A 24,555-nucleotide genomic window follows, 5' to 3' on the forward strand; every position below is an offset into this window, starting at 1 on the left:
AAGTTCTCCTTCTCTCTCTACAAGTACCTATGAAGAGACAAGCAGATTTAACATTTTGAATCCAGAATATTAACTCACTTACTTGGAACTCAGTTAAGGACTCAAATGCTGCCAGACCTGATAAGCTTCTCCAGTGTTTTGTTTTCATTTCAGATTTTCAACATCTGGCAGTATTTTGCTTTTATTAAGGGAGATAAGGTGATGGTTCTAATTAACATTTTCTTGGGACTGAGAAAATGAGTCCAGAACAATGCCAAACTAATAATAGAATTAGTGGCAAAATAAACTTGGTTCAGGAGTCAGGGAAAAGATTGGTAAAAATTACACTGGAAATACCACAATAGTCCAGAACGCTGGTGAAAAGACAAAAGTAGTAAAACTTGTATGCGAGTTGATGTGAGTCAATGTTGATGTCTAGTCTGTTTGTGTTCAGATGTGGTGAATAGTAAAAGTGAATGTGTGTGTTTGTGGACAAAACTGGAATAAATTGGTGTAAGCTAAAAGAAGCAATAACCAGAAGAAGCTGTGATAAAAATGAGAGTTTAGGTTATGAAAGAACATTGCTTTTCAATATGCTTTTGTTAGGTGGTAGTGGAATCATAGTATCTCCTCAGTGCGGAAAAAGACTATTCGGCCAATCAAGTCTGTACTGACTTTCCAAAGCACATCCGACCCAGACCCGACCCTGTCTCCATAACCCCACAATTACCTGGGCTAACCCATTTAGCCTGAACATCCATAGACACAACGGCGAAATTTTAAGTATGTGCATCTTTGGACTGCGGGAGGAATCCAGACTAGCTGGAAGAAACCCGCACAGACAGGGTGAATGTACAAACTCCACACAGTCACCCAAGTCTGGAATCAAACCCAGGTCCCTGGTGCTCTGAGGCAGCTGTGCTATCCACTGAGCCACTGTGCTGCCCTCTAGGCCAGGAATCTCTAGGGTGAATCGGGATTGTACAACCCTGTTGATGAGACAGAACAGTGGATGAAAGGCTCCACACATAAGGCCAAAAAACAAAAGTAGCGTGGCTATTGGCCTGGCAGGTGAAGTGAGAGCAGCAGGAGGAAAAGGGAAGCCAGTTGGAGTTAGAATTGAGGAAATCAAGAAAAGGGAAGGAAGATAAGTATGCCATAGTTGACTGGACAAAGAGTGGAGAACAAAAGAGATAAATAAGGTACAGAACAATGCAACCTACAGAAGACCCATGTCAATGGGCTGGGATAGGGGAGATCCTAAAGGTATATTGTGCAACTATATCAAGGGTATAGGAAAAGAGGGAGGTAGATGGGAAATAATTGAAACAGAAGTTTAACAAAGTTGAGTAGGAGAGAGTCAATATTAAGGTTGTGTAACCGGACCCAAAATGTTAACTTTGATTTCTCTGCATAGATGCTGCCAGACATGCTGAGCTTTTCTAGCAATTTCTGTTTTTGTTACTGCTTTACAGCATCCACAGTTCTTTATGTTTCTATTTCAAATTCTTTTCTGTCTGTTTGGAACAAACAGACTTACTTGTGTGTGCATGCCATTTTTAATTGAACTTGCAAATTTAAAATTTCGATTGAAGAGGATCAAGGAATAATCAGGTCCTCCTTACAAAACCAGGCTTAGCACTTCACTGGCAAGGACTTAATAAAGTTGTGATGACCATCGACTCTGTGTGTATGGAAGGAAAAGGCCTGTGGAAACACTGGACACAGATCAATGTGTATGGGTACACAAAGAATAAAAAGGACTAACAGTTGATGACTGGCACCCTCTATGTTCCTTCTTTACAGGACCATGGAAATTACAATACTGCTGATACATCTGGCAACTACAATTGTGGAGGGACCAAGTCGTTGACCTTTTTATAAAGGACTTGAACCAATCCAACTTACATTCAGGAGCGTGGAACATTAAATGCCACATGAAACAAACTAATATGCATAAGGAATAGCTCAGGGCATTTGGGAATGGGGCAGTAGTGAAACTGTAAAGCAAAGCAGAAAGATTCCCTTTATACTTAAAGCTGCAATGCATAAATCTAGTGTCAGCATCATGAACTATAGTTTAAACTTTATAATCCCTATAATGGATATTTTCAATCAGCCTGTTCAACTGTGTTATGACACACCTCTGGAAAGGGTGGGACTTGTGGCATTGCATCATAAAATTTCCTTTTAATCCTTACTGAATCTATATGCAGTTACCTGTATTGAATTAAGTTCTGTTCTAGTTATTTGTTATCAAATTTCCTAACCAAAGTGATTGTTGATTGCAGCTCACATTTAGGTAATCTGTGCATTGCTTATGGTTTGAAGAAAGTTGCTTAATTCTATTGCGTCCTCTTGAACACACTGGCTAGTTACACAGCTGAACGATGTTGCCAGAATCACTGACTAAACTGTAATCTTTAATTTAGAAAACTAAATTGCTAGAACAATTGTATAGAGCTGGTCTATATTTATCAATTAATTGCAGCTGTTAGTAATTGCAAGTTGTTGACTTTAAAATCACATTGAGCATAGCAATGTTCAAATGGAATTTTAAGTTCAATTTGAAATTAACCAACATAACAGCTTCCTTATATACATTGACTGCTCAAACACCACACTGTAGAACCAATATCATATTTTACTTTTCCTCATATGCTTGTATCTAATACAGATCACACATTTTGAACAAAATATCTGACTATTGGAGCTTTTTAAAAGTTCATTCATAAAATATGACCAGCATTTATTGTTCATCTAAGTTTCCCTTGAGAAGGGAGTGGTGAGCTGCTTTCTTGAACTGCAGCAGTCCACATTCTGCACATAAATGAACAATGCCTTTAGGAAAAGAGTTCCCAGGAGTTTGTCCAACTGACACTGAAGGAACAATGACATATTTCAAAGTCAGGATGGTGAGTGATTTGGAGATGACCAGGTGATGGTATTTCCAAGCACATGGTGCCTTAGTGCTCTAGATGGTTGTGGTCATAAGTTTGAAAGATGCTGTCTGAGAAGCCTGACTGAATTTTTGTGCTTATGACACTATGACTAAGGCATAGGGTGCAGAATAGGCCATTCAGCCTATTAACTCTATTCTGCCATTCAATAAGATCATGGATGATTTGATAATCCTCAACTCCACTTTCATGCACTATCACCATATCTTGTTTTGCTTCATAATCAGAAATCTGTCTCAGTCTTGATTGCACTTAAATGCCACAATGGTCTATCCCCTTCACCCTCAAATGCTTAACTAACCTTCCCTTAGTGCATAAAACAGTGGAACAATCGCAAAATATCGTAAATTTTGAAACCAGAAATAAAACAAAATCAGGCAGATCGATGAAGAAAAAAATATTTAAACAGCACTAACATTCCATCAATTGGATCCACCAACTCATTAAACTTTTTAAAAGCATTAGTACTAAAATTGCAGATGAAACATTTAAACATCCAGATTTTTGTTTTCAAATTATGATGGACCAAATCTCCACGAGATTAAAACAGTAAAACTTGTATTCTGTGCATGCCATACCTGGATCATATAAAGGTGGAGGTGGTGGTGGAAGGGAACCTCCATCTCTCATGGTTTTACTCATCTTTTTAGCTGCCCTGATGGTGGCAATAAAATTTTCATGTTTTAATCTCCAGGTTGAGGGTTTTTTGGGAGGCTCAGGCTAAAGAATTGAAACAGAATTGCAATTAAAGTAACATATATGTTATGTACATGCATCCTACATACATCATCCTCATTTCATGTTTTGTCTTAATGGAAATATCAGTAATTCATGAAGGAAAATTGACACAGACTGTTAATGAACCAATTTGAAAAGAATCAACTCTTTTCTGTCATTTTCTGCCAAGTATCCACATCATCAATACCTCACAGCAAAAGATAAGGATGAAGCATTCGCAGCAATCTTCAGCCTGTGCCAAGTAGATGATCCATCTTGACCTCCTCCAGTGGTCCCGAGCATCCAGATACAGTTTTCAGCCAATTCAATTCACTCCACATGATGTCAAGAAACAGTTGGAGACATTGGATAGCGTAAAGGATGTGACAACATCCCAGCAACATTACTGAAGACTTGTGCTCCAAAATCTGCTGCTCCCTTAGCCAAGCACTTCCAGTACAATTGCAACATTGGCATCTGCCCAACAATGGGTTAAATTGCCTGAGAGTATCCTTTACAAAAGACGTTGGACAAATCCAACCCAGCCAGTTGCTCTCAGTCATCAGTAAAGGGATGGAAGGTGTCATCAACAAAGCTATCAAGCAGCACCTGCTCAGTAATAACCCGCTTGCTGATACCCAGTTTGGATTCCGCCAGGGATACTCAGCTCCTGCCCGTAAGGCTACATTCAACCAAGTGTGGTGTCAAGCAGCCCTGGCAAAACTGTGATAAATGGGTACCAGGAGAAAACTCTCTACTGTTTGGAGTCAAACCTAGCAGACAGGAAAATGGTTGTGATTGTTGGTGGTCAGTAATCTCAGCTTCAGGCCATCTCTGCAGGAATTCCTTGGGTTAGTGTCCCAGACTCAACCATCTTCAGCTGCTTCATTAGCCTTCCCATCATAAAGTCAGAAGTGGGGATGCTTACCAATAACTGCTCGACATGCAGCACTGTTCATGACTTTTCAGGTACTGAAGCAGCCCATGTGCAAATGCACCAGGTTTGGGCTGACAGGTGGCAAGTAACATTTGCGCCACACAAATGCCAGCAATGGCCATCCCGAATAACAAGTAATCTAACTACCTTTAATGGTGTTACCACCACTGAATCCAACTCTATCAAAATCTTTGGGATTACCACTGACCAGAAACTCAACTAGATTTGCCATACAAGAACAGATCAGAGGCATGGAATACTGTGGCAAGTAACTCACCTCCTGACTTCCCAAAGCCTGTTGATCATTGACAAGCCTGGAATGAATGGAATACTCACCACTTACCTGGGTGGGTGCAGGTCCAACAACATTCAAGAACCTTGACACTATCCAGCACAGTCCACTTGATTGGCACCACATTCACAAACATCCACTCCAGCCACCATCAACACTCAGTAGCAGCAATGCACTGTACAAATTCACCAAAGATCCTTAAATAGCATTTTTCTACACCATGACCACTTTCATCTTGAAGGACAAGGGCAGTAGATACATAGGAACACCATCACTTGTAAGTTCTTCTCCAAGCTAGTTACCATCTGACTTAGAAATATACTGCCGTCCCTTACTGTTGTTGGATCAAACCCCTGGAAATCCCGCCTTAATGGCATTGTGGGTCAACCCACAGCACATGGACTGCAGTGGATCAAGAAGGCACCTCACCACCATCTTCTCAAGGGCAACTACAGATGGGCAATAAATGCTGCCAGCCAGCGATGCCCACATCCCATGAATGAATTAAAAAAAAAGACTTGGTCACTCACATTTCTAATGTCTTCGAAGTTGTCAATAAATCTTTTTAAAATCCAAATCTCACAATTACATTTATCCACAAATTCCTCAAGTACTTTAATACATTCATTGAAGTTTTACTTCAAAAGTATCAATATCGACCAAAAGCCTATGGTTGGACATCATATTCCTATTAGCATTGTGACTCTCAAGTGACACAAAAATGCACAAACATTATTGTGCAAAACTTTAAGAATAAATATTAGTTGCATTTAGATTATTAATATAATATTTTGCTAACACCATGTGGGTGCCCATAGCTACTCCTTTGGTTTGGAGGAAATGGGAGGATTGAAAGGAGAAGTTGTTAAGAGTGAGGACCAGTTCAGTCAGTTGATTGGCCTCCGGAAGTGCTCAGGCGCCATTAACCACGCAGCCGCTGCAGCAACCGCCGCCGCGAACCATGATGTCACTTCCGCCCCCACTGACCATGCAGCCTCCGCGATCGCCGCCCAGACAACCGCCTCCACGATCGCCAGGAAGACCATCGCCGACCCGCATGGGCCCCAGCTATGCCTGCCTCTTCATTGGATATGTGGAACAGTCCATCTTCCGAAGCTACACTGGCACCCCCCCCACCTTTTCCTCCGCTACATTGATGACTGTATCGGCGCTACCTCGTGCTCCCACGAGGAGGTTGAACAGTTCATCCACTTTATTAACACCTTCCACCCCGACCTCAAATTTACCTGGACCGTCTCAGACTCCTCCCTCCCCTTCTTAGACCTCTCCATCTCCATCTTGGACAACCGACTCAACACGGATGTATACTATAAACCGACTGACTCCCACATCTACCTAGATTACACCTCTTCCCACTCTGCCCCCTGTAAAAACGCCATCCCATATTCCCAATTCCTTCGCCACATCTGCTCCCAGGAGGACCAATTCCAATACCGAACAACCCAGATGGCCTCCTTCTTCAAAGACCGCAATTTCCCCTCAGACGTGGTTGATGATGCTCTCCACCACATCTCCTCCACTTCCCGCTCCTCCGCCCTTGAACCCTGCCCCTCCAATCGCCACCAGGACAGAACCCCACCAGTCCTCACCTACCACCCCACCAACCTCCAGATACATCAGATCATCCTTCGTCATTTCTGCCACCTCCAAACAGACCCGACCACCAAGGATATATTTCCCTCCCCACCCCTATCAGCGTTCCGGAAAGACCACTCCCTCTGCGACTCCCTTGTCAGATCCACACCCTCCACGAACCCAACCTCCACTCCCGGCACCTTCCCCTGCAACCGCAAGAAATGCAAAACTTGCGCCCACACCTCCCCCCTCACTTCCCTCCAAGGCCCCAAGGGATCCTTCAATATCCATCAGAAATTCACCTGCACCTCCACACACATCATTTACTGCATCCGCTGCACCCGATGTGGCCTCCTCTACATTGGGGAGACAGGCTGCCTACTTGCAGAACGTTTCAGAGAACACCTCTGGGACACCTGCACCAACCAACCCAACCGCCCCGTGGCTGAACACTTTAACTCCCCCTCCCACTCCGCCGAGGACATGCAGGTCTTTGGCCTCCTCCATTGCCAGACTATGGCAACACGACGCCTGGAGGAAGAACGACTCATCTTCCGCCTAGGAACCCTGCAGCCACAGGGGATGAATGCGGATTTCTCCAGCTTCCTCATTTCCCCTCCCCCCACCTTTTCTCAGTCCCAGCCCTCAGACTCAGCACCGCCTTCTTGACCAGCAATCTTCTTCCTGACCTCTCCGTCCCCACCCCCTCTCCGGCCTATCAACCTCACCTTAACCTCCTTCCACCTATCGCATTCCCAACGCCCCTCCCCCAAGTCCCTCCTCCCTACCTTTTAACTTAGCCTGCTTGGCACACCCTCCTCATTCCTGAAAAAGGGCTTATGCCCGAAACGTCGATTCTCCTGCTCCTTGGATGCTGCCTGACCTGCTGCGCTTTTCCAGCAACACATTTTTAAGCTCTGATCTCCAGCATCTGCAGTCCTCACTTTCTCCTAGTGGATCCAGATAGACCAAATAATAGGCTCTAAACTGACTGCAGAACTCAGAAAGTGAGCAAGCTTTTAGAGATCAAAGTAGCAAGCCATGGAGGCAGCAACAGATGACAACCAGATGGAGTGAATTGACATCAGAGTCAACTGTAAATGTGTAACAAATGAAAAACTGTAAGCTTATAAGCAGGGGAAGAAGGCAACTGTGGTCAGGAGTACATAAACTGTGCTAGTTCGAGTGTTAAAATATGACTGATGGGGTGAAAGAAGAATACAGACAGTAAGTAAATTAATAAAAATAAACTAAATGATTATTTGGTCGTTAAAGTTTAAGTAACTTAGATATACTTTCAAAGACAGTACAACTACATAGATCTATGACCAGAGAAATTCTCTGGAAAGACCTTTTAGACTAGCGTTATCTGCAGGCATGAATACGAAAGGGTTATATTGGATTTTCCACTGTCTAACAACAGATCAAATTTAAACACTTGGGTTATTAATAATTAAAGTTATTGATAAGGTTTGCCAGACACTTTGTTTTTCACCATTCCAAATGTTGCCCAAGTAAAATTTTAAATTCTATATTTTGTTATGCGCGATCAATCCTTTCTGTTCTTCGACTTTCAGTTTCATTTAATGAAAGTGCTCATATATGGAATAATTGCTTCCCTCTGTCTCATTCCTCAGCAGATTCTTAATCAAAGTCTTTGACAACTCATATACATGTATACCTCTTAAGTACTCCCAGGCTTGATTCAATTCAACTCTTCAGGAGTCCTTAATTCACCAAACCAGTACTTGGTCCCAAGTATTTACTGACTGCCGAGCTTTGAAGTGCTGATGTCACATGAGTCAGTGAAAGAGGGTGCTGAGCTGGGAAGTGGCTGATATCCTGTTGGCCAGGAGGGGCGGCTCCATCCCAGCAGGTCCTGGAAGGTATGGCAACCTCTCAGGTGGGATGCCGTCAGGTAGCCTTGGGTTTGGGTTTGAGCTTCAGCTCTGTCAGGTGGTCTGTAACTTGGTGGTTGGGGAGTGTCTGGTGAATATGCCTTTGACATAAATTTTCATCACTCCCATAGAACTTCAACTGCCCGGCAAACCACCATTTCAACCAAAACCCCACCAAGAATAAATAACCTGTCAAATTAGTAAAGATTTCTTCCTCTCCTCTTCAATTTTAATAAGTTCCTATCCACTCTGTTGCAAGGTCTCAAAAACTAAATGAATATTTATTACAAGGTTATTCATACACACAAAATGCTGAACTTCGTTAGTAAACCTGCTCATGCAGACTAAGACATGAAAATATTTAAACAGTTGTATTTCAGGCTTAGTCCTACCCAAGCATACCAGTGAAACCTCACAGCTAGAAATGAACAGTAAGATTAACTATACTTTTAGAATGTTCACATTGTGAAACCTAAATAATGCAGAAGCAGTTATTAAAACAGAATTCCAAGAAGACCTGTATATGTAACAACATAACTTCACAGCTGCAAATTTCACAAATGTCAAGTTGTTTAAAGTTAAAAATCACACAACACCAGGTTATAATCCAACAGGTTTAATTGGAAGCACTAGATTTTGGAGCGCCCCTCCTTCATCAGGTGGTTTTGCGGTTGTGCAGATGAAGGAGCAGCGCTCTGAAAGCTAGTGCTTCCAATTAAGCCTGTTGGATTATAATCTGGTGTTGTGTGATTTTTAACTTTGTACACCCCAGTTCAACACCGGCATCTCCAAGTCAAGTTGTTTAATCATACAAGTTCAATCTAATTAATCAATTCCTGCAGATTCAACCAGACAGCCAAGACTTTAAGTCAGCATGATGAAAAACTTAAAAATTGAGGTGTAGGGGGGTGTTAATGATTGGAGGTGGGGGATGTGTGGCTAAAATGGCATATCCAATGCTACCACCTACTAAAACAGGAGAATGGTAATTCTCCTATTCATAGTTGATGGGTTCCTGTCGTCAAACTGAACCATGGTTTTCACATCAATTAGGATTGTAACTTGAGATTGTGTTATCAATTAAGCCAAAGGATGTTTGTTCCTTGTGCTCAACCACATGATGTCAAAGATTACACGCGGTTACTTTCAATCATAGTTTCCTCTTTATCCCAATTGTGACTTCCTTGGTGTCACATACACAACAAACAACAAATTTTAATTTTGAAATCTAATAACTTTCTTTGTTCTTCAGACTCAAGACATAATGCAGTAATGCAATATCAAAGATGCATTGTTGAAACACAGGAACTAAACCATCTTCCTGCTACAAATTCTGTCAAATAAAAAAAACAGAAATTGCTGAAAAAAACTTAGCAGGTCTTGCAGGTTCTGAAGAAGATCACGAGACCCAAAATGCTAACTCTGACTTTACTCCACAGATGCTGGCAGACCTGCTGAGTTTTTCCAGCAATTTCTTTTTTTTTGTTTATGGTTTCCAGCGTCTGCAGTTCTTTCTGTTTTTTGTTTATGTTTATAAATTGCTTAAATTGAGTTATAACAGCATACACTTTAATCAGTTTCAGAATTATTTCACAATATTTGTAAATATAAACAATGCAAATGAGATGCATATCCTGATTTCACAGTACAAAGATCTTCATTAGATGCCAACATGAAAATAATTTTACGTTTTAAGGTTTATCACGATGTTTTTTACTGAAGTAATAAGACAATAAATGATTGAGGGACTAGACTTAATAAATTGTGATTTTTTTTCTTAATTGAATTCAGATTCTCAAATTTCCATGGTAGGATTTCAAGTCTTAATTACTTGTTTCAGTCACATAATTATCATCCTATCATATGCTAAAGGATCGATTCTGTTAGTAGCAAATAAAAGCAGATTGAATTCTACACTTCATCACTTTCTGAAACGACAAAACCTCTGGTAGATTTATTAAGAACCCATTCAACCCTTTTGAGCCCACTCTGCCATTCAATTAAATCATGACTAATCTGTCACAGCTTCAATCACTCATCTTTGCTCCATATCCCTCAAAGTCCTTGACTAATAAATTCTATTTTCAGGTTTAAAATGATTATTTGAACATGTATTTATTGCTTTTTATGATAAAGCTCCACTTCTGTGAGAAAAGTTTCTCCAGAAGAATGTCAGGTCATCTCATTGAAACATAAAGGATTCTTAAATTGTTGTGCTGACTGGATGTTTCCCCTCATAGCAGAATCTAGGAACAGAAGGATGGTCTCAGAATAAATGGGCCTCGATTTAAGATAGATGAGGATGAATTTCTTTTCTCATAGTGTTGAGAGTCTTTGGAACTCCCTGCCACAGAGATTAGTAGAGCAGAGTCATACAACAGGCTCTTCAGCCTACCCTAGCTACTCTGGCTAACACTTTTTAGCCTGTATTTGGTCCATAGCCTACTATACCCTGGTATTTTAAGTACTCATCAGATGCTTCATAAATGTTGCAAGAGTACTTCATCTGCCTCCACCAACTTCTCAAGCAGAACATTCCATATTTCTACCATCCATCAAGTAAAAAAGTCTTTTCTTCAGATTTCCTCTAAACCATATGCTCCTCACCTTAATCTTATGTCCTCAGGTCTTAGACATGTCTGCCATGAGGAAAAGATTCTCACAAACTACTCTGTCTATGCCTCTCAATTTTGTATACCTCTATGAGATTAAGCCCTTGGCCCTCTAAAGAAAACAAACCTAGCCTATCCAATCACTCCTCATAACAGACTTTTCATCCCAGGCAACATCCTGGTGAATCTCCTCTACACCTCCTCTACAATCATGTCTTTCTGATAGTGTGATAACAAGAACTGAACACTGTATTCTACCTGTGCCCTAACCAATGTTTTATAATGTTGCTACTACTCTCTATGCCCCAGCTAACAAAGGCAAGCATCTTTGTATTTTTTTCACCACCTTGTCTACCTGTGCTGACACTTTCAGGGATTTATGGACTTGTATACCAAGATTTCTTTGTTCCTTAGTACTCCTAATAATAATAGGAGTACTATTAGTAATAATATCCTTCCTATAACAGGAAGACCAGAACTGAACATACTCCACAAGAGGTCTCACTAATGTCCTGTACAACCTCAACACAACATCCCAACTCTTATACTCGAAGGTCTGAGCAATGAAGGCTAGTGTGCTAAATGCCTTCTTAATCACCCCATATATGTGATATGTGACGAAAACTTGAAAGAATTATATTCTTGAATCCCTCAGTCTCTCTGTTCCACAACACTACCTTAAGCCCTACTTTTAATTGTATGTTTTGCCTTTGTTTGTTTTACCAAAAGGCAATACCTTGCATTTACTTCAATTAAACTCCACTCTTTAGCCAATTGACCTAATTGATCGAGATCTCTTTGTAATCTTAGGTAACCTTTTTTTACTGTCCACTATACCATCAATCTTGGTGACTTCTGCAAACGTACTAATCATGTTTTCATGTGTGTAATTATTAGACTTCAAGTGAGTAGAAATGTTGGTTTCCCTACGTTTATCTTCTATTACCATCAAGCATACTGAGTTGAAAAATGTGTTGCTGGAAAAGCGCAGCAGGTCAGGCAGCATCCAATGAGTAGGAGAATCATCGTTTTGGGCATAAGCCCTTCTTCAGGAACCAAGCATATTGACCAATGTATTTGCATAATCTTCTTAAAGTGACCTAAGCATTTGACAATTTGACTGAAGGCTGCCCAGGTAAGTGTTACAATTAGCAACCCCCAAGACTGTTCTGCAAATGCTAACCAATTGCAGAATTACATCTAATAGTCAAGATTTTTTATTATGTAAACAAAAGGAATATTTGCTGTTTCTGAACTAGTCAGGAGCTACAGTTCCCCATTGCTTTCTCCTTGGTAACACCATAAATCAGAGATGACTGGTCAACAATCAGTTCCCTTTACTCCTGCAGTATATTCCTTTGATTTTTTTTGGAATTTGGCATTCTTGCATTTTGCACTAATGAGTATAACACGAAAAGCTTGTGCAACATCTCTTATTTCAGCAACATTTGAATGATCTTGCTCCACTACATAAATGCAAAGCAGAAGATGATAGCACGAGGGAATCAGAAAGACTTTACAAAGGGCAGAGTCTCATAATTGAAAAGCTGAATCAATGGGAAAAAAAAAATTCTGATCTCTTTATTGAGGAGTAGTTCAAAATACATCATACAATAAATTTATCTTTTAAACCACAGTGATCAAAATACAGGTCAAAATACCAATAATGCATAATTCAAGGCAAACAGGCATAAACAACAAGTCAGTATGATTAATGTAGACTGAGAGTTTGATTATGGCATTCAGCATAAACTTAAAGATATTATTATTCACTATTGTATAAAGGTGTAAATTAAATTAAGTGTCACCTATTCAATGTATTGCAAAACAATGTAGTTTGGAGTTAGAACCAACATGCCAGAGGCTCTGAGTGCGCAAAGACTGAGCTGGGACAGATGAGCACATTTCCTAATATCACAAAGAAAGGTGTGAGTAAAACTCAAATTCAAACCATACAGCAACTCATTTCTAGTCCCACAAAATAAAAACAAATTGTTATCCTTGTAATTATTAAAAGCAGTGAAATTCATAAAAATGGATACCCAAAATCCCAAGAGTGTATAAAATCCAAAGGAATCCTGTTAAGAGGTACAACACCACCAGGATATCTGACTCATCCAGTTTACTGTGCAGTCATCAGATGGAAAAGACACCAAAAACGCTTGTAAAATTTTATTTACCTACCTTGGGTTTCAGCGGTTTTAAGGTGGGAATGTCAGTTCCTTCAGCTCGCTGCCTACTGGAGTCAAAGGTTTTCCTTTTCTTATTAACATTTTTTTGGCAGATAGGCTCATGCTTTAACTGTAAGGAAAAAAAGGCAATCTTAAAAGTTGTATTGGAAAGCTGAGCAATATTGAATGTGAAATTACTGCTCATCTACAGCAAAAAAAAATGACATTTCATTGATTCAAGCAATTCAGGTTCAACAATTTCCTTGCTTCTGGAAAATCTAACAGGTGGAGTCATTGAGGAAGCTGGGGACACAGAAAATCCCAAAAGTTTCTGCCATTAGATTTTTAGCCATCTATTGCTGGATTTCTAGATTTGCTGCATCCATGTGTAAAATCTTATCAAATCTTTCCATTTCATCATCTTTAGTGTTTAATATTAAAGCTCATTGTGATAAAATACCAACAAATTGCTCCAAAGTAATTAATTTCTTAGGTAAAAGTAAATGCAGAATCACACAACAGTCAGTATTTGAACAAAATAAAACACTTGTAAGCGGACACCTAAATGTTAACGCATATGCATTTTCCACTTTTGCATTTCTATTTTGTTTGTAGTTTCTGGATATAATAAATACATTCAACATGCTTCATTTGGATCCAATTCATGTTGATTGATCAGAAAATAGTGTCTGTTAAGTTCACTGGCAAAAATTTAAAATGCAGGATTGTGGTATTAATAATAGAGTTGATTTCATGTTTTATTCTATAGATTGTGAGCACCAAGAATGAACATATCCTAAACAAAAATGTTATTCTTTCTCTAACATGCCTTAACCTCTGAAAAGTATCTGCTGTAGCATCGGTGTGTGAAGGTATCCCATTAACAACAAACAACATGAGGTCTTCTCAATGAAAATAACAATCCAACATGAAAGTGAACTAGACAAATGATAATTACTTGAGGAGACCCATGTGCTCTAGGGATTGGCACGTCTCTGTCCAAAACTCATGTGTGCAGGACAGCCTGCAGAATTCATCCCATTCGATGGGCTTGAGTCAACCCCAGCTGCCATAACTGATGGCTGTTGCTCTTGCAGAAGTTTCCACGTAATTTATGATGCAAAACTGATGGGGCTTTAGAGACTGAGAACTTTAAGAGATACATTTTTATAACATCCCAAGATACTTTAATTGTTTTACTTAGTTTCAAGGTGTACTGCAGCAGAAAATGCCCAGCTGCTCCAATTGCATTCCGGGTTGAGTATTCAAAAATTATCCAGGGAAACTTGTATCCTATATCTAAACTAACAGACTTCAAAGAATGTTTATTGCTCTATAAAAATTATACACACAAATCCAGATAGACAGGGGACTTACATTGCTAAACAAGACATACAATAGAACATGTAGTATGAAAAATGTTATTCAGGTGGCTTTGCCTACAAATTAGTTGAGCATGATACTAATTCTATTTGCAAATATGCCTGAAGCCAAGAGCAGCTTGGTTTGCAAATCACCAGCGATGATGCTGCCAGAGTTGAGTTTTGAGTATGTTGTTGCAATTTATGTAGACATATTACATTTAACTGTTGTTTAAAGGAAGAAATCTGGGAAGAACATCCTGCATTGACTTGACAACGGAAATGACAATGGTAAACTCAGTCACGTCAACCTTGCAAATGTCCACTATTATCTGGGCCCTTATGCCAAAATTAGGACAGGTGTCCGACCGATGAATCAGGCATTAACCCGAAAGTCAGATTCATGGAATTGTATCTTGCATACAAAGTCTCAGATAACACCATCACCAACCCACCTGCTTCTTCAATGAACTTCACTCCAACATGAGGTCAAAAGTGGCTATGTTCACTACGTTTGTGCAATGTTCAACACGACGTATGTCTACTCAGATAATGAAGCAAGTCCACTGCCAAATGCAGCAATAACTTGAGCTGACAAGTGGCAAGTGAATTCAGACCAAACAAATGCAAGGCAATGACTATCTCCAACAAGAGAGAATTGAACCAGTGCCCCTTGACATTCATTTCCATTAACACTGAAGAAGCTTGACACCACCTAGAACAAAGTAGCACACTTGATTGGCACCATAACCAGAAACAACTATTTCCTCCATCACTGATACACAGCAACCACCAAGTGCATCATTTACAAGATGCACTTCAGAAATTCACCAAGAATCCTTTACAGTATCTTCTAAACCCATGACGATTACCATCCAGAAGGAGAAAGCAGCAGAAACATGGAAATATCACTGCCAGTAGGCACCCCTCCAAGCCACTCACTGTCCTGACTTGCTATTACATCAATGTCCCTATCCTGGAACACTGCCCAACATTGTGTGGGTCTACCTATAGCAGATCAACTGTGACAGTTCAAGTAGGCAGCTTATTTTATATGAAATAAATGGAGTCAAGCAAAGAAGCTGCTATCCCATAACGATTAAAGAAAATACTCTTTCACTGAATTGTCCAAAGGACAGAATTCCTAATACTGTGTGATTAGCAGCATTTGATACTTGAATATTCCATTCACTATTTAAGGACATGCAATAACATAATTAAGCAACATTTGAATTCATAAATGTATCCACTCAAATGTTTTGTAATTAAGCAATTGAGTTTTGCTTAGATATAAAATATTACCCTGTTAGAAATACTTGCCTTCAAATTAGGCTTAATGCATGCATTACATTGTTTTGATCCACCAAGATTTGTTTCATAATGGTCCTTGGGATGTTACCTTACATTAAAAGGAGATATTGCAAGTTTTTGCTGAATGCCCCTACTATTGATGATGGCATCCATTTCTTAATCCTGAATAAACAACAAAATATCAATAATCTCTCGGCAATATAACTGTGGTGGGTGTGTGGAAAGAGAAGAGTGAATTTGATACTATACACTTACCCGCACTGCTGGTAAAAATGTTCGTCCACAAATTTTGCAAGATGCTAGATCACATTCTGCTGCTCCACCTTCACAAACAGAATATCATGAAAATATTTTAAATGATTATTTATTTACAAGTACACTAGTGACCCAGCTATTCCTCTTCAATTGGACAGCTGTTGTCATCCAAAAAGACATTCCAAAATATCAATATTAGATGTAATGTTTGTGCTTTTAGACAACTGAAATCAGAAAGCTGTGTTCAGTGAGAGAGTTGGTGGGGGGTTAAAGTGAGCAGTTAGGTACAGCCTGGCAGGTACTTTGTTTGGGGGGCCTGGGGATGGAGGGGAGTCAGCTCTGATCACAGAGGGAGGTGCAAGTCAGGTATGTAGTTAGAGACAGAGTCCTTCAGGTCAGGTTGGGCAGTAGTAATGAGAAAGTCTACAGCCTTAAAACTTGTCTTTAAACATTTAGACCAAAATATAATCCTGAATTATAGAACACATTTACTGCACTAGAAAATAGACAGGAAGGAAGGCTCAGAAAAGGGGGCAACTTCAAGAATGCAAAAGATAGGGACACTTGGGCTCACCAAGTGATAACAGGATGCTGTAAGACAATTAAGAACATTTGCCTTAGCATCAGTGAATCTGTGTGAACAGGACATCAAGTGATAACATTCACAGCAATTCCAGTGTGAAATTAATGACAGTGTTTGATTCTGACACTGAAACAAAACTCAGTACTATCAAAAACTTTGTAATTAACGGTTAGATGCTGCTAATTATAATGGATTCTTATTACCCCTTGCACGTGGGGCAGTCACAGACAGAAAAGAAATCTTTGTTGTTACAAAACCCTGACTTGAGAGTTTAAAAGGATACTAGAGAGAGAAAGACCATTTTGCTGCTGAGGCTGTTGAATCCAGTAGAAAATTAACTCTTAGTGCTTATCTGCTTTGGATTGAATTTAATTGCATTTTGAGACTTTTTGATGATTTTGAGTAGCCATTACTGGTTATGAAATGCAAACTCTGTAAAAGGAAATATTGATAAAACTTTCACTTACTTGCTGTTTTTACATACCTTACAGACTGCTTGTTAATTCTAATTAATCAGATCTTATGTCTTATTTGAATTTGAATCACAAACTTAAAAAGAAGGCATGTTTAATTCGAGACTAATTAATCATTTTAAATACAACCTTGCAGTAACATTTCAGCCTCAGGTACAGAATGATTCTGTGCTTAAGTTAAAGAGCAAGAATCTGCTCCCCACTTAAAATTATTCTAAACCTAACATTGAAGAGATTCTGACACAATCTGTCAGGGAAGCCATTTTTTGGTCAAAGGTTTGCCCTCCTTGATAAGGAGCCATTTCACAAAACAGTGATATCAGACATGCGAGCTGTCCAAGGTTACCTTATGACATTTCCCACTTAATTTAGACTGGTACTTCTTTATAGGAACCTATCTCACCAGCAGACGCCCTAACTTGGCTGGATTTCTTTTTCCCACCTGATGGATAGCTCAAGGCCTGTAGGAGTGATCAGTCAAGTGCACACAGACCTGTCTTCCTTACGAATTATTGTCTTTCACTGTTATCTGTCTAACTAAGAACATGCAATGTTTTGTAAACTTTTGTATAAGGGAAGCCACTTTGTATCAGTACATGGAAGTAGCCTGCTGGGGCACTTGAAAAGCTGGTACTCTACTCTCCTAGGTTATTAGAACCTAGTTAGTTTAGCTTATAGGTATCAGTGTTATGTTGTAATAGTGATGCTATTAGTGAATAAAGGGGATGACTAAAATTAAACTAGTCTGTCTGTAAGAGGTTTTTATTCCAGACTTCCAAAGAGTACGACCTCTGGGACGAACCAAGAGAGAGGCTTTACAGGTCTGAGTCCACAAGGGATTCCCTGGGCCATCTCAAATCTGTACTTTAACAGTAAAGGCAATTCTCATGTAGGTCGCTGCAGGATATCCACAAAGTCCTGACACACATATTTGTTCCAAGATAATTCAAAGACAAGATGAGTTGGCCCATTATCTTTTCCTTCCTGTATTTGAAGTATTACTTTGACTCTATCTGCTAACTGTAGGATTTTTAATGCAGTTCATGTTGAACTGGCCAAATAATTTCTAATCCCCTTACAAATCACTATACCTATGTTAATGCATCTTACTATAATACAGTATCAAGTCCTACTTGCAATTTGTAATCACATTTATCATAATTAGATTTGAATCCTTATGAGGCATTTGAAATTGCTACTGAATCTTTGAACCAATGATGCCAGTACATCCAGCATGTTGTTTATTTTGTTTTCTGTGGATTATAACCCAAACTTTTCACTTCGCAGTTTGCTGGCTGAGACGCTACAAGATAATTGGCTAATAAGCCTTCTTGATAGCATCACTGTTGTTCTATGTCACAGATTGCTATAAATATCTCATGCTTAATTTCATCATACTCTGACAAGTCTAGGAGAAAGGGAGGGGCGGCACAGTGGTTAGCACTGCTGCCTCACAACGCCAGAGACCCGGGTTCAATTCCTGCCTCAGGCAACTGTTTGTGTGGAGTTTGCACATTCTCCCAGTGTCTGCGTGGGTTTCCTCCCACAGTCCAAAGATGTGCAGGTTAGGTGAATTGGCCATGCTAAATTGCCCGTAGTGTTAGGTGCATTAGTCAGGGATGAATGTAGGGGAATGGGTCTGGACAGGTTGCTCTTTGGAGGGTCGGTGCAGACTTGTTGGGCTGGAGGGCCTGTTTCCACACTGTAGGGAATCTAATCTAACCTTTAACTAGATTGCCCGTAGTGTTAGGGAATGGGTATGAGTGGGTTGCTCTTCGGAGGGTCAGTATGGACTTATTGGGCCGAAGGGCCTGTTTCCACACTGTAAGTAATCTAACCTAATCTAATCTAATCAGATGCTGGAGCTCAGAGTCAAGATTGTGGTGCTGGAAACACACAGTAGGTCAGGTAGCCTCCGAGGAGCAGAAGCTTATGCCCGAAACATCAATTCTCTTGCTCCTCAGATGCTTCCTGGCCTACCGTGCTTTGCTAGCACTACGCTCTTTACTCTGACAAGACTGTCAAAAAGTCTAGAGTCCTCCTTGTTACCAGCATTCTTAGAAGTCAGCAGTGAGGACCATTGCTTTGACACTAATCGCAAAAGCCAAACTGTGGATTCAAGGCACAAATGTTAAGGTTTTGAAGAATATTCACACTGAGATAGATTTTGGACCATTCCTACCTCAGTCAGGAAATGTCATCAACATGCTCCATTACTTTTTTTGTTGGAAACTCGTGATAATCTAACTCTTCAAATTAACGCTAGTTAATCAAATCAAGTTATCTCCCCAACATATTCTGAAATATATTGATTATAGTTTGTATTTCGTATTGGCATAAGGGTCACAGTGTTTTAGAACTCTATGGCCTTTAGCCATTGTCTACACAACAGCAGACAAGCATTTCTCATTTTCGAGCATTTTGCCCACAGCCTTGTACAAAATGGTGTTTCAACTGATTATCAAAATATTTCTAAAATTGTATTACATTTGCAGCCCTCTATCATCCTTTCAGGCAGTAAGTTCCAGATACCCATCATGCTCTGGATGAAACATTTCTCCCTTAAATCCCCTTTAAAACTCCTGCCCTTTACCTTTAATCTATGCATCCAGTTTATCAAATCAGTTACTAAAGGAAAAAATTTCTTCCTTTCTACTTTATTAAGTCACTGAATTAAGTTACCCCTCAGTCTTCTCCGCTCTAAGGAAAAGCAACACCAGACCAACTGTCCAGTTGCTTTCGAGGATCTGTTGACGTGCATTCTCTGTACTCTCAAGCCCTACCATTTATCATGCACTCCTTTGCTTTGTCAATCTTCCCAAAATACATCACCTCACGTTTTAGGACTAAATTCTATTTGCCAATATTCTGTCCATCTAACCATCCTTTCATCTCAGGATTTCCTCCTTGCTATTTACCTCAATTTAATATTTGTGGTTGAGAATTATACAATTAGCTGATCCACTAAGTTTGACTGTAAAAGGGCAATTGAGCTACACACTTAAGACTACTCCAAAGTGGGGTTAAGGTAAGGAGCAGCATAGCATAAAGTGTGCACTATGATATCCAGCCCTAGTTTGGAATATGGGTTTTAGAGGTTATAAATAAACACCAGTACAAAACCAAAATCTTAGTACTTAAGAAATAATCCAAGAAGTCTGCTGGAAATCTGCCTTTTAGAATGATAAGTTTTAATCTGCAATTTGAGAGGGAGAAGGGAGAATCGAAGTGTCAGTACTGCAGTTAAACAAAAGGAACTATAGAGCTATGAAGGAGGAGCTGGCCAAATAGTTCAATACTCTAGCAGGGATGGCAGTGGAACAACAATGGCAGGTATTTCTGGCAGGTATAACGCAGAAGGTGCAGGATCAGTTCAATCTAAAGAGGAAGATAGATCCTAAGGGGAGGCAGGGGCAACCGCGGTTGACTGGGAAACCTTTAAAGAGCATCAGAGGATAACTAAAAAGTCAATATGCGGAGAAAAAAATGAGGTACGAAGGCAAACTGGCTAAAAATATAAAGGAGGATAGTAAAAGCATTTTTAGGTATGTGAAAAGAAAGAAAAAGATTAAGACTAAAATTTGGCACTTGAAGACAGAAACTAGTGAATTTATTATGGGGAACAAGGAAATGGCAGAAGAATTGAATAGGTACTTTGGATCAGTCTTCACTAGGGAAGACACAAGCAATCTCCCAGATGTAATAGTGGCTGAAGGACCTAGGATAATGGATGAACCTGAAGGGAACTTATATTAGGTAGGAAATGGTGATGGATCGACTGTTAGGTCTGAAGGCTTATAAGTCCTCGGGATCTGATGGTCTGCATCCCAGGGTACTTAAGAAAGTGGCTCTAGAAATCATGAACACATTGCTAATCATTTTCCAATGTTCTATCGATTCAGGATCAGTTCCTGAGATTGGAGGGTGGCTAATGTTGTCCCAGTTTTCAAGAAAGGAGGGAAGCAGAAAACAGGGAATTATAGACCGGTTAGCCTGATGTCAGTGGTGGGAAAAATGCTGGAGTCAATAATAAAAGATGAAATTATGACTCATTTGGATAGCAGTAACAGGATAGGTCAGAGTCAGCATGGATTTACGAAGGGGAAATCGTGCTTGACTAATCTTCTGGAATTTTTTGAGGATGTAACTATGAAGATGGACAAGGGAGAGCCAGTGGATGTAGTGTACCTGGACTTTCAAAAAGCCTTTGATAAAGTCCCACAAAGAAGATCAGTGAGCAAAATTAGCGCACATGGTATTGGGGGCAAAATACTGACTTGGATTTAAAATTGGCTGGCTGACAGGAAGCAAAAAGTAGTGATAGACGGGTCCCTTTTGTAATGGCAGGAGGTAACCAGTGGGGTACCACAAGTTTCGGTGCTGGGACTGCAGCTATTTACAATACACATTAATGATATAGATGAAGATATTAAAAGTAATATTAGCAAATTTGCTGATGACACAAAGCTGGGTGGCAGGGTGAAATGTGAAAAGGATGATATGAGAATACAGGGCGACTTGGACAGGTGAGTGGACGGATACATGGCAGATGCAGTTTAATGTGGATAAATATGTGGTTATCCACTTTGGTGGCAAGAACAGAAAGGCAGATTACTATCTAAATGGAATTGTGTTAAGTAAAAGGGAAGTACAACGAGATCTAGGTGTTCTTGTACATCAGTTAATGAGAGCAAGCATGTAGGTACAGCAGGCAGTTAAGAAAGCTAATGGCATGCTGGCCTTCATAACAAGAGGAATTGAACATAGGAGCAAAGAACTCCTTCTGCAGCTGTACAGGGTCCTGGTGAGACAGCAACTGGAATATTGTGTGCAGTTTTGGTCTCCAAGTTTGAGGAAGGACATTCTGGCTATTGAGGGAGAGAAGCGTAGGTTTACGAGGTCAATTCCCGGAATGGCGGGACTATCATATGTTGAAAAATTGGAGCGACTGGGCTTGTATACACTTGAGTTTAGAAGGATGAGAGTGGATCTGATTGAGATGTAGAAGACTTTTAAAGGATTGGACACTCTGAAGGCAGGAAGCATGTTTTCGCTGATGGGTGAGTCCAGGACTAGAGGACATATATGAACTGCTCTGCCCCAGAAGGCAGTGGAGGCCAAGTCTCTGGATACTTTCAAGAAAGAGATGGATAGAGCTCTTAAAGATAGTGGAATCAAGGGTTATGAGGATAAGGCAGGAACGGGATACTGATCGTGGATGATCAGCCATGATCATAATGAATGGTGGTGCTGGTTCGAAGGGCCGAATGGCTACTCCAGCACCTACTGTCTATTGTCTAATCCGTTTTCTGACAAAACTGAACCTTGTGTGTGAATTTAGATATGCATATACAGATTGATTGAGAGCTGCGTAGAGAAAGCAATATGCCAACATACTGCTAAATTACATTACTTGAAAAAAAATCAACATATTAAACTGATGGGAGCAACATACTTATCAGCAATAATCTGGTAAATAAATAATTACTAAAAAATAACAGGAAATAATCATTCTCGGATGCAGAGGAGAGAGAAACTAGTCTAAAGACTAATTATACAATACATTTACAGATAATATTGCTTCAATTTTAACCTCTTGGAGTGAACCAGTAGCAAAGTATAAAATTGGAAATGGTCACTCCCCTTCTAACAGCCACAATATATCTAAGTCAGGATTCAATTGTGCAAGCAAGACAGAATGCAAGTTTTAACCAGTGCAGTTCTGGATTTCACAGACAAAGTCATTCGAGAATGCCTGGCAGGAACAGGCCCTGACTGAGCAGTATGATGAATGTCACAGGGGCTTGATGAATATATGCAACATTCACAGGTGCTCCTTCAATTGATTGTCAGTTATGATTCAAACACGGTTTGGTTTATAAACTGGATTTCAAGGACTCCACACAGACAAAGGCTCAAATTTCTTGGCCTACAGAGCAGTACTCCAGGATTCTCACTCTGTCGAGAGCTGATTGCAGATTGCTCCATTTCACCAAGCCACGCTGCTTACTGGACTGGGCAGTTATGCCAGTGGAAGTGCTCACTACCCTCAATTTTAATGGCACTTATGACAACAGACTCACAGACGGAAAGAAAGAACGGTAATATTTGCAACTCCATACAAATAGATTCGTCAGGCAGCATTCAGTCTTTTGAAATGCAAAAGCTTCCCATTCATCATCATCCAACTGACATGCAACCACAAACAGGTCGTGCTAGCATGTGCATCCTTTTTATTTTCTCAGAATCAGACAATACATTTACATTAAAACTTGTACAACAGTTTTTTTTTCTCTACAATAACAATTCATGAATGGAGCAAATATTAGTGTGCGGGCGCTCAAACCGACATCGCGGTAACTCAAACTTATTCAGCAGAATTTGACTTGGATGACAATAGCTTTTGTGAATTTATACATCGTTAAGCCGTGCAATTACTTTTATCATAAGGTACACCAGTAAAACCAACAGCAAGCCGCACGGACCGTACAATTGTCATCAAATGAATCGATGCAACAAGAAAGACGGAGGAGGGTGGGGTGGGGTGGGAGAGAACATCATCGCAGTTGAGAGCTGCAAGTTCTTTAAAAATTAAATGAAATTCTCGTTGGCGGTGATCATAGATAAAATTTGTGGGAATAATATATTATATATATACATATATATAGTGCAGCCGTGGGGATGGGGATGGGGATAAGGGGTGTGGCGGGGGGGGGTAGCATTGTCAAACAGCGGAGAGCTTTCCCCTCCCTGGGACTCTGTATCATCCTCCTCCTCCAGCACCCACCACCCTCCCTGAGAGATGCGGCTGTCAGCCCCCCACCCCATAAAGGGGGGGAGAGGGGAGAATATCCTACACCTGGGTGAGGGCAGATTCCCGCGACCAGTCGATCTCTCACCCCGTGTGAGGTTCTCTCTCTCTCTCACCTTGTTGCCCCGGCACCGCCTCCATCTTCGTCTCATTAGCAACGCCAACTGCGTCCGCACCCAGCAACATCGAGCGTCCTGATTGGCTGCCAGCCTCGCCTCGCCCCACCCCCTCCACGCCCCGCCCATCGGGCGGTTTGACGGTTGGAGACGGACGCTCCTCCTCGTCGCCTGACTGACCCCGGCGGGGGGTCACGGTTAAACTTCACTCCCCCCACCCCACCCCCCCCCCCCCGGCTGGGCAACGCCGAAAGCCCGGCCACTGAGCCCTGAGGGGGTAAGATGGAGGTTGTGAGAGTGGGGTTCGGCAAAATTGAGACCGGGCCCTCGCCCCGGCCCCTCCCCCCCCCCCCAACACTCACCCGAGCCCCGGGCCCCCCCACGCTGAGTCGAGCCTGGGGTTTGGGTGTGAAGAAAACCGGAAACATTGACCTCCCTGCTCCTCGGACGCTGTGCTCTTCCAGCTTCACTCACCTGGTTTCC

At 40.7% G+C, this 24,555-nt stretch overlaps 1 protein-coding gene across 1 annotated transcript in view; it reads right to left on the minus strand.

The window, feature by feature from the left end:
- The window catches only part of zc2hc1a (zinc finger, C2HC-type containing 1A), a 48,721-nt gene extending 24,579 nt beyond the window's left edge, over positions 1–24,142 (minus strand). The window contains exons 1-4 of the mRNA XM_072571337.1: positions 24,073–24,142; positions 16,090–16,157; positions 13,176–13,292; positions 3,518–3,659 (exon numbers count right to left, since the gene is read on the minus strand). Of these exons, the coding sequence (XP_072427438.1) occupies positions 3,518–3,659; positions 13,176–13,292; positions 16,090–16,157; positions 24,073–24,142 (397 nt within the window). The remainder of the gene's footprint in view (positions 1–3,517; positions 3,660–13,175; positions 13,293–16,089; positions 16,158–24,072) is intronic.
- Positions 24,143–24,555: the final 413 nt, after the last annotated feature.

The sequence above is a fragment of the Chiloscyllium punctatum genome, chromosome 5, assembly GCF_047496795.1.
Source record: "Chiloscyllium punctatum isolate Juve2018m chromosome 5, sChiPun1.3, whole genome shotgun sequence".
NCBI classification, from domain to species: Eukaryota; Metazoa; Chordata; class Chondrichthyes; order Orectolobiformes; family Hemiscylliidae; genus Chiloscyllium; species Chiloscyllium punctatum.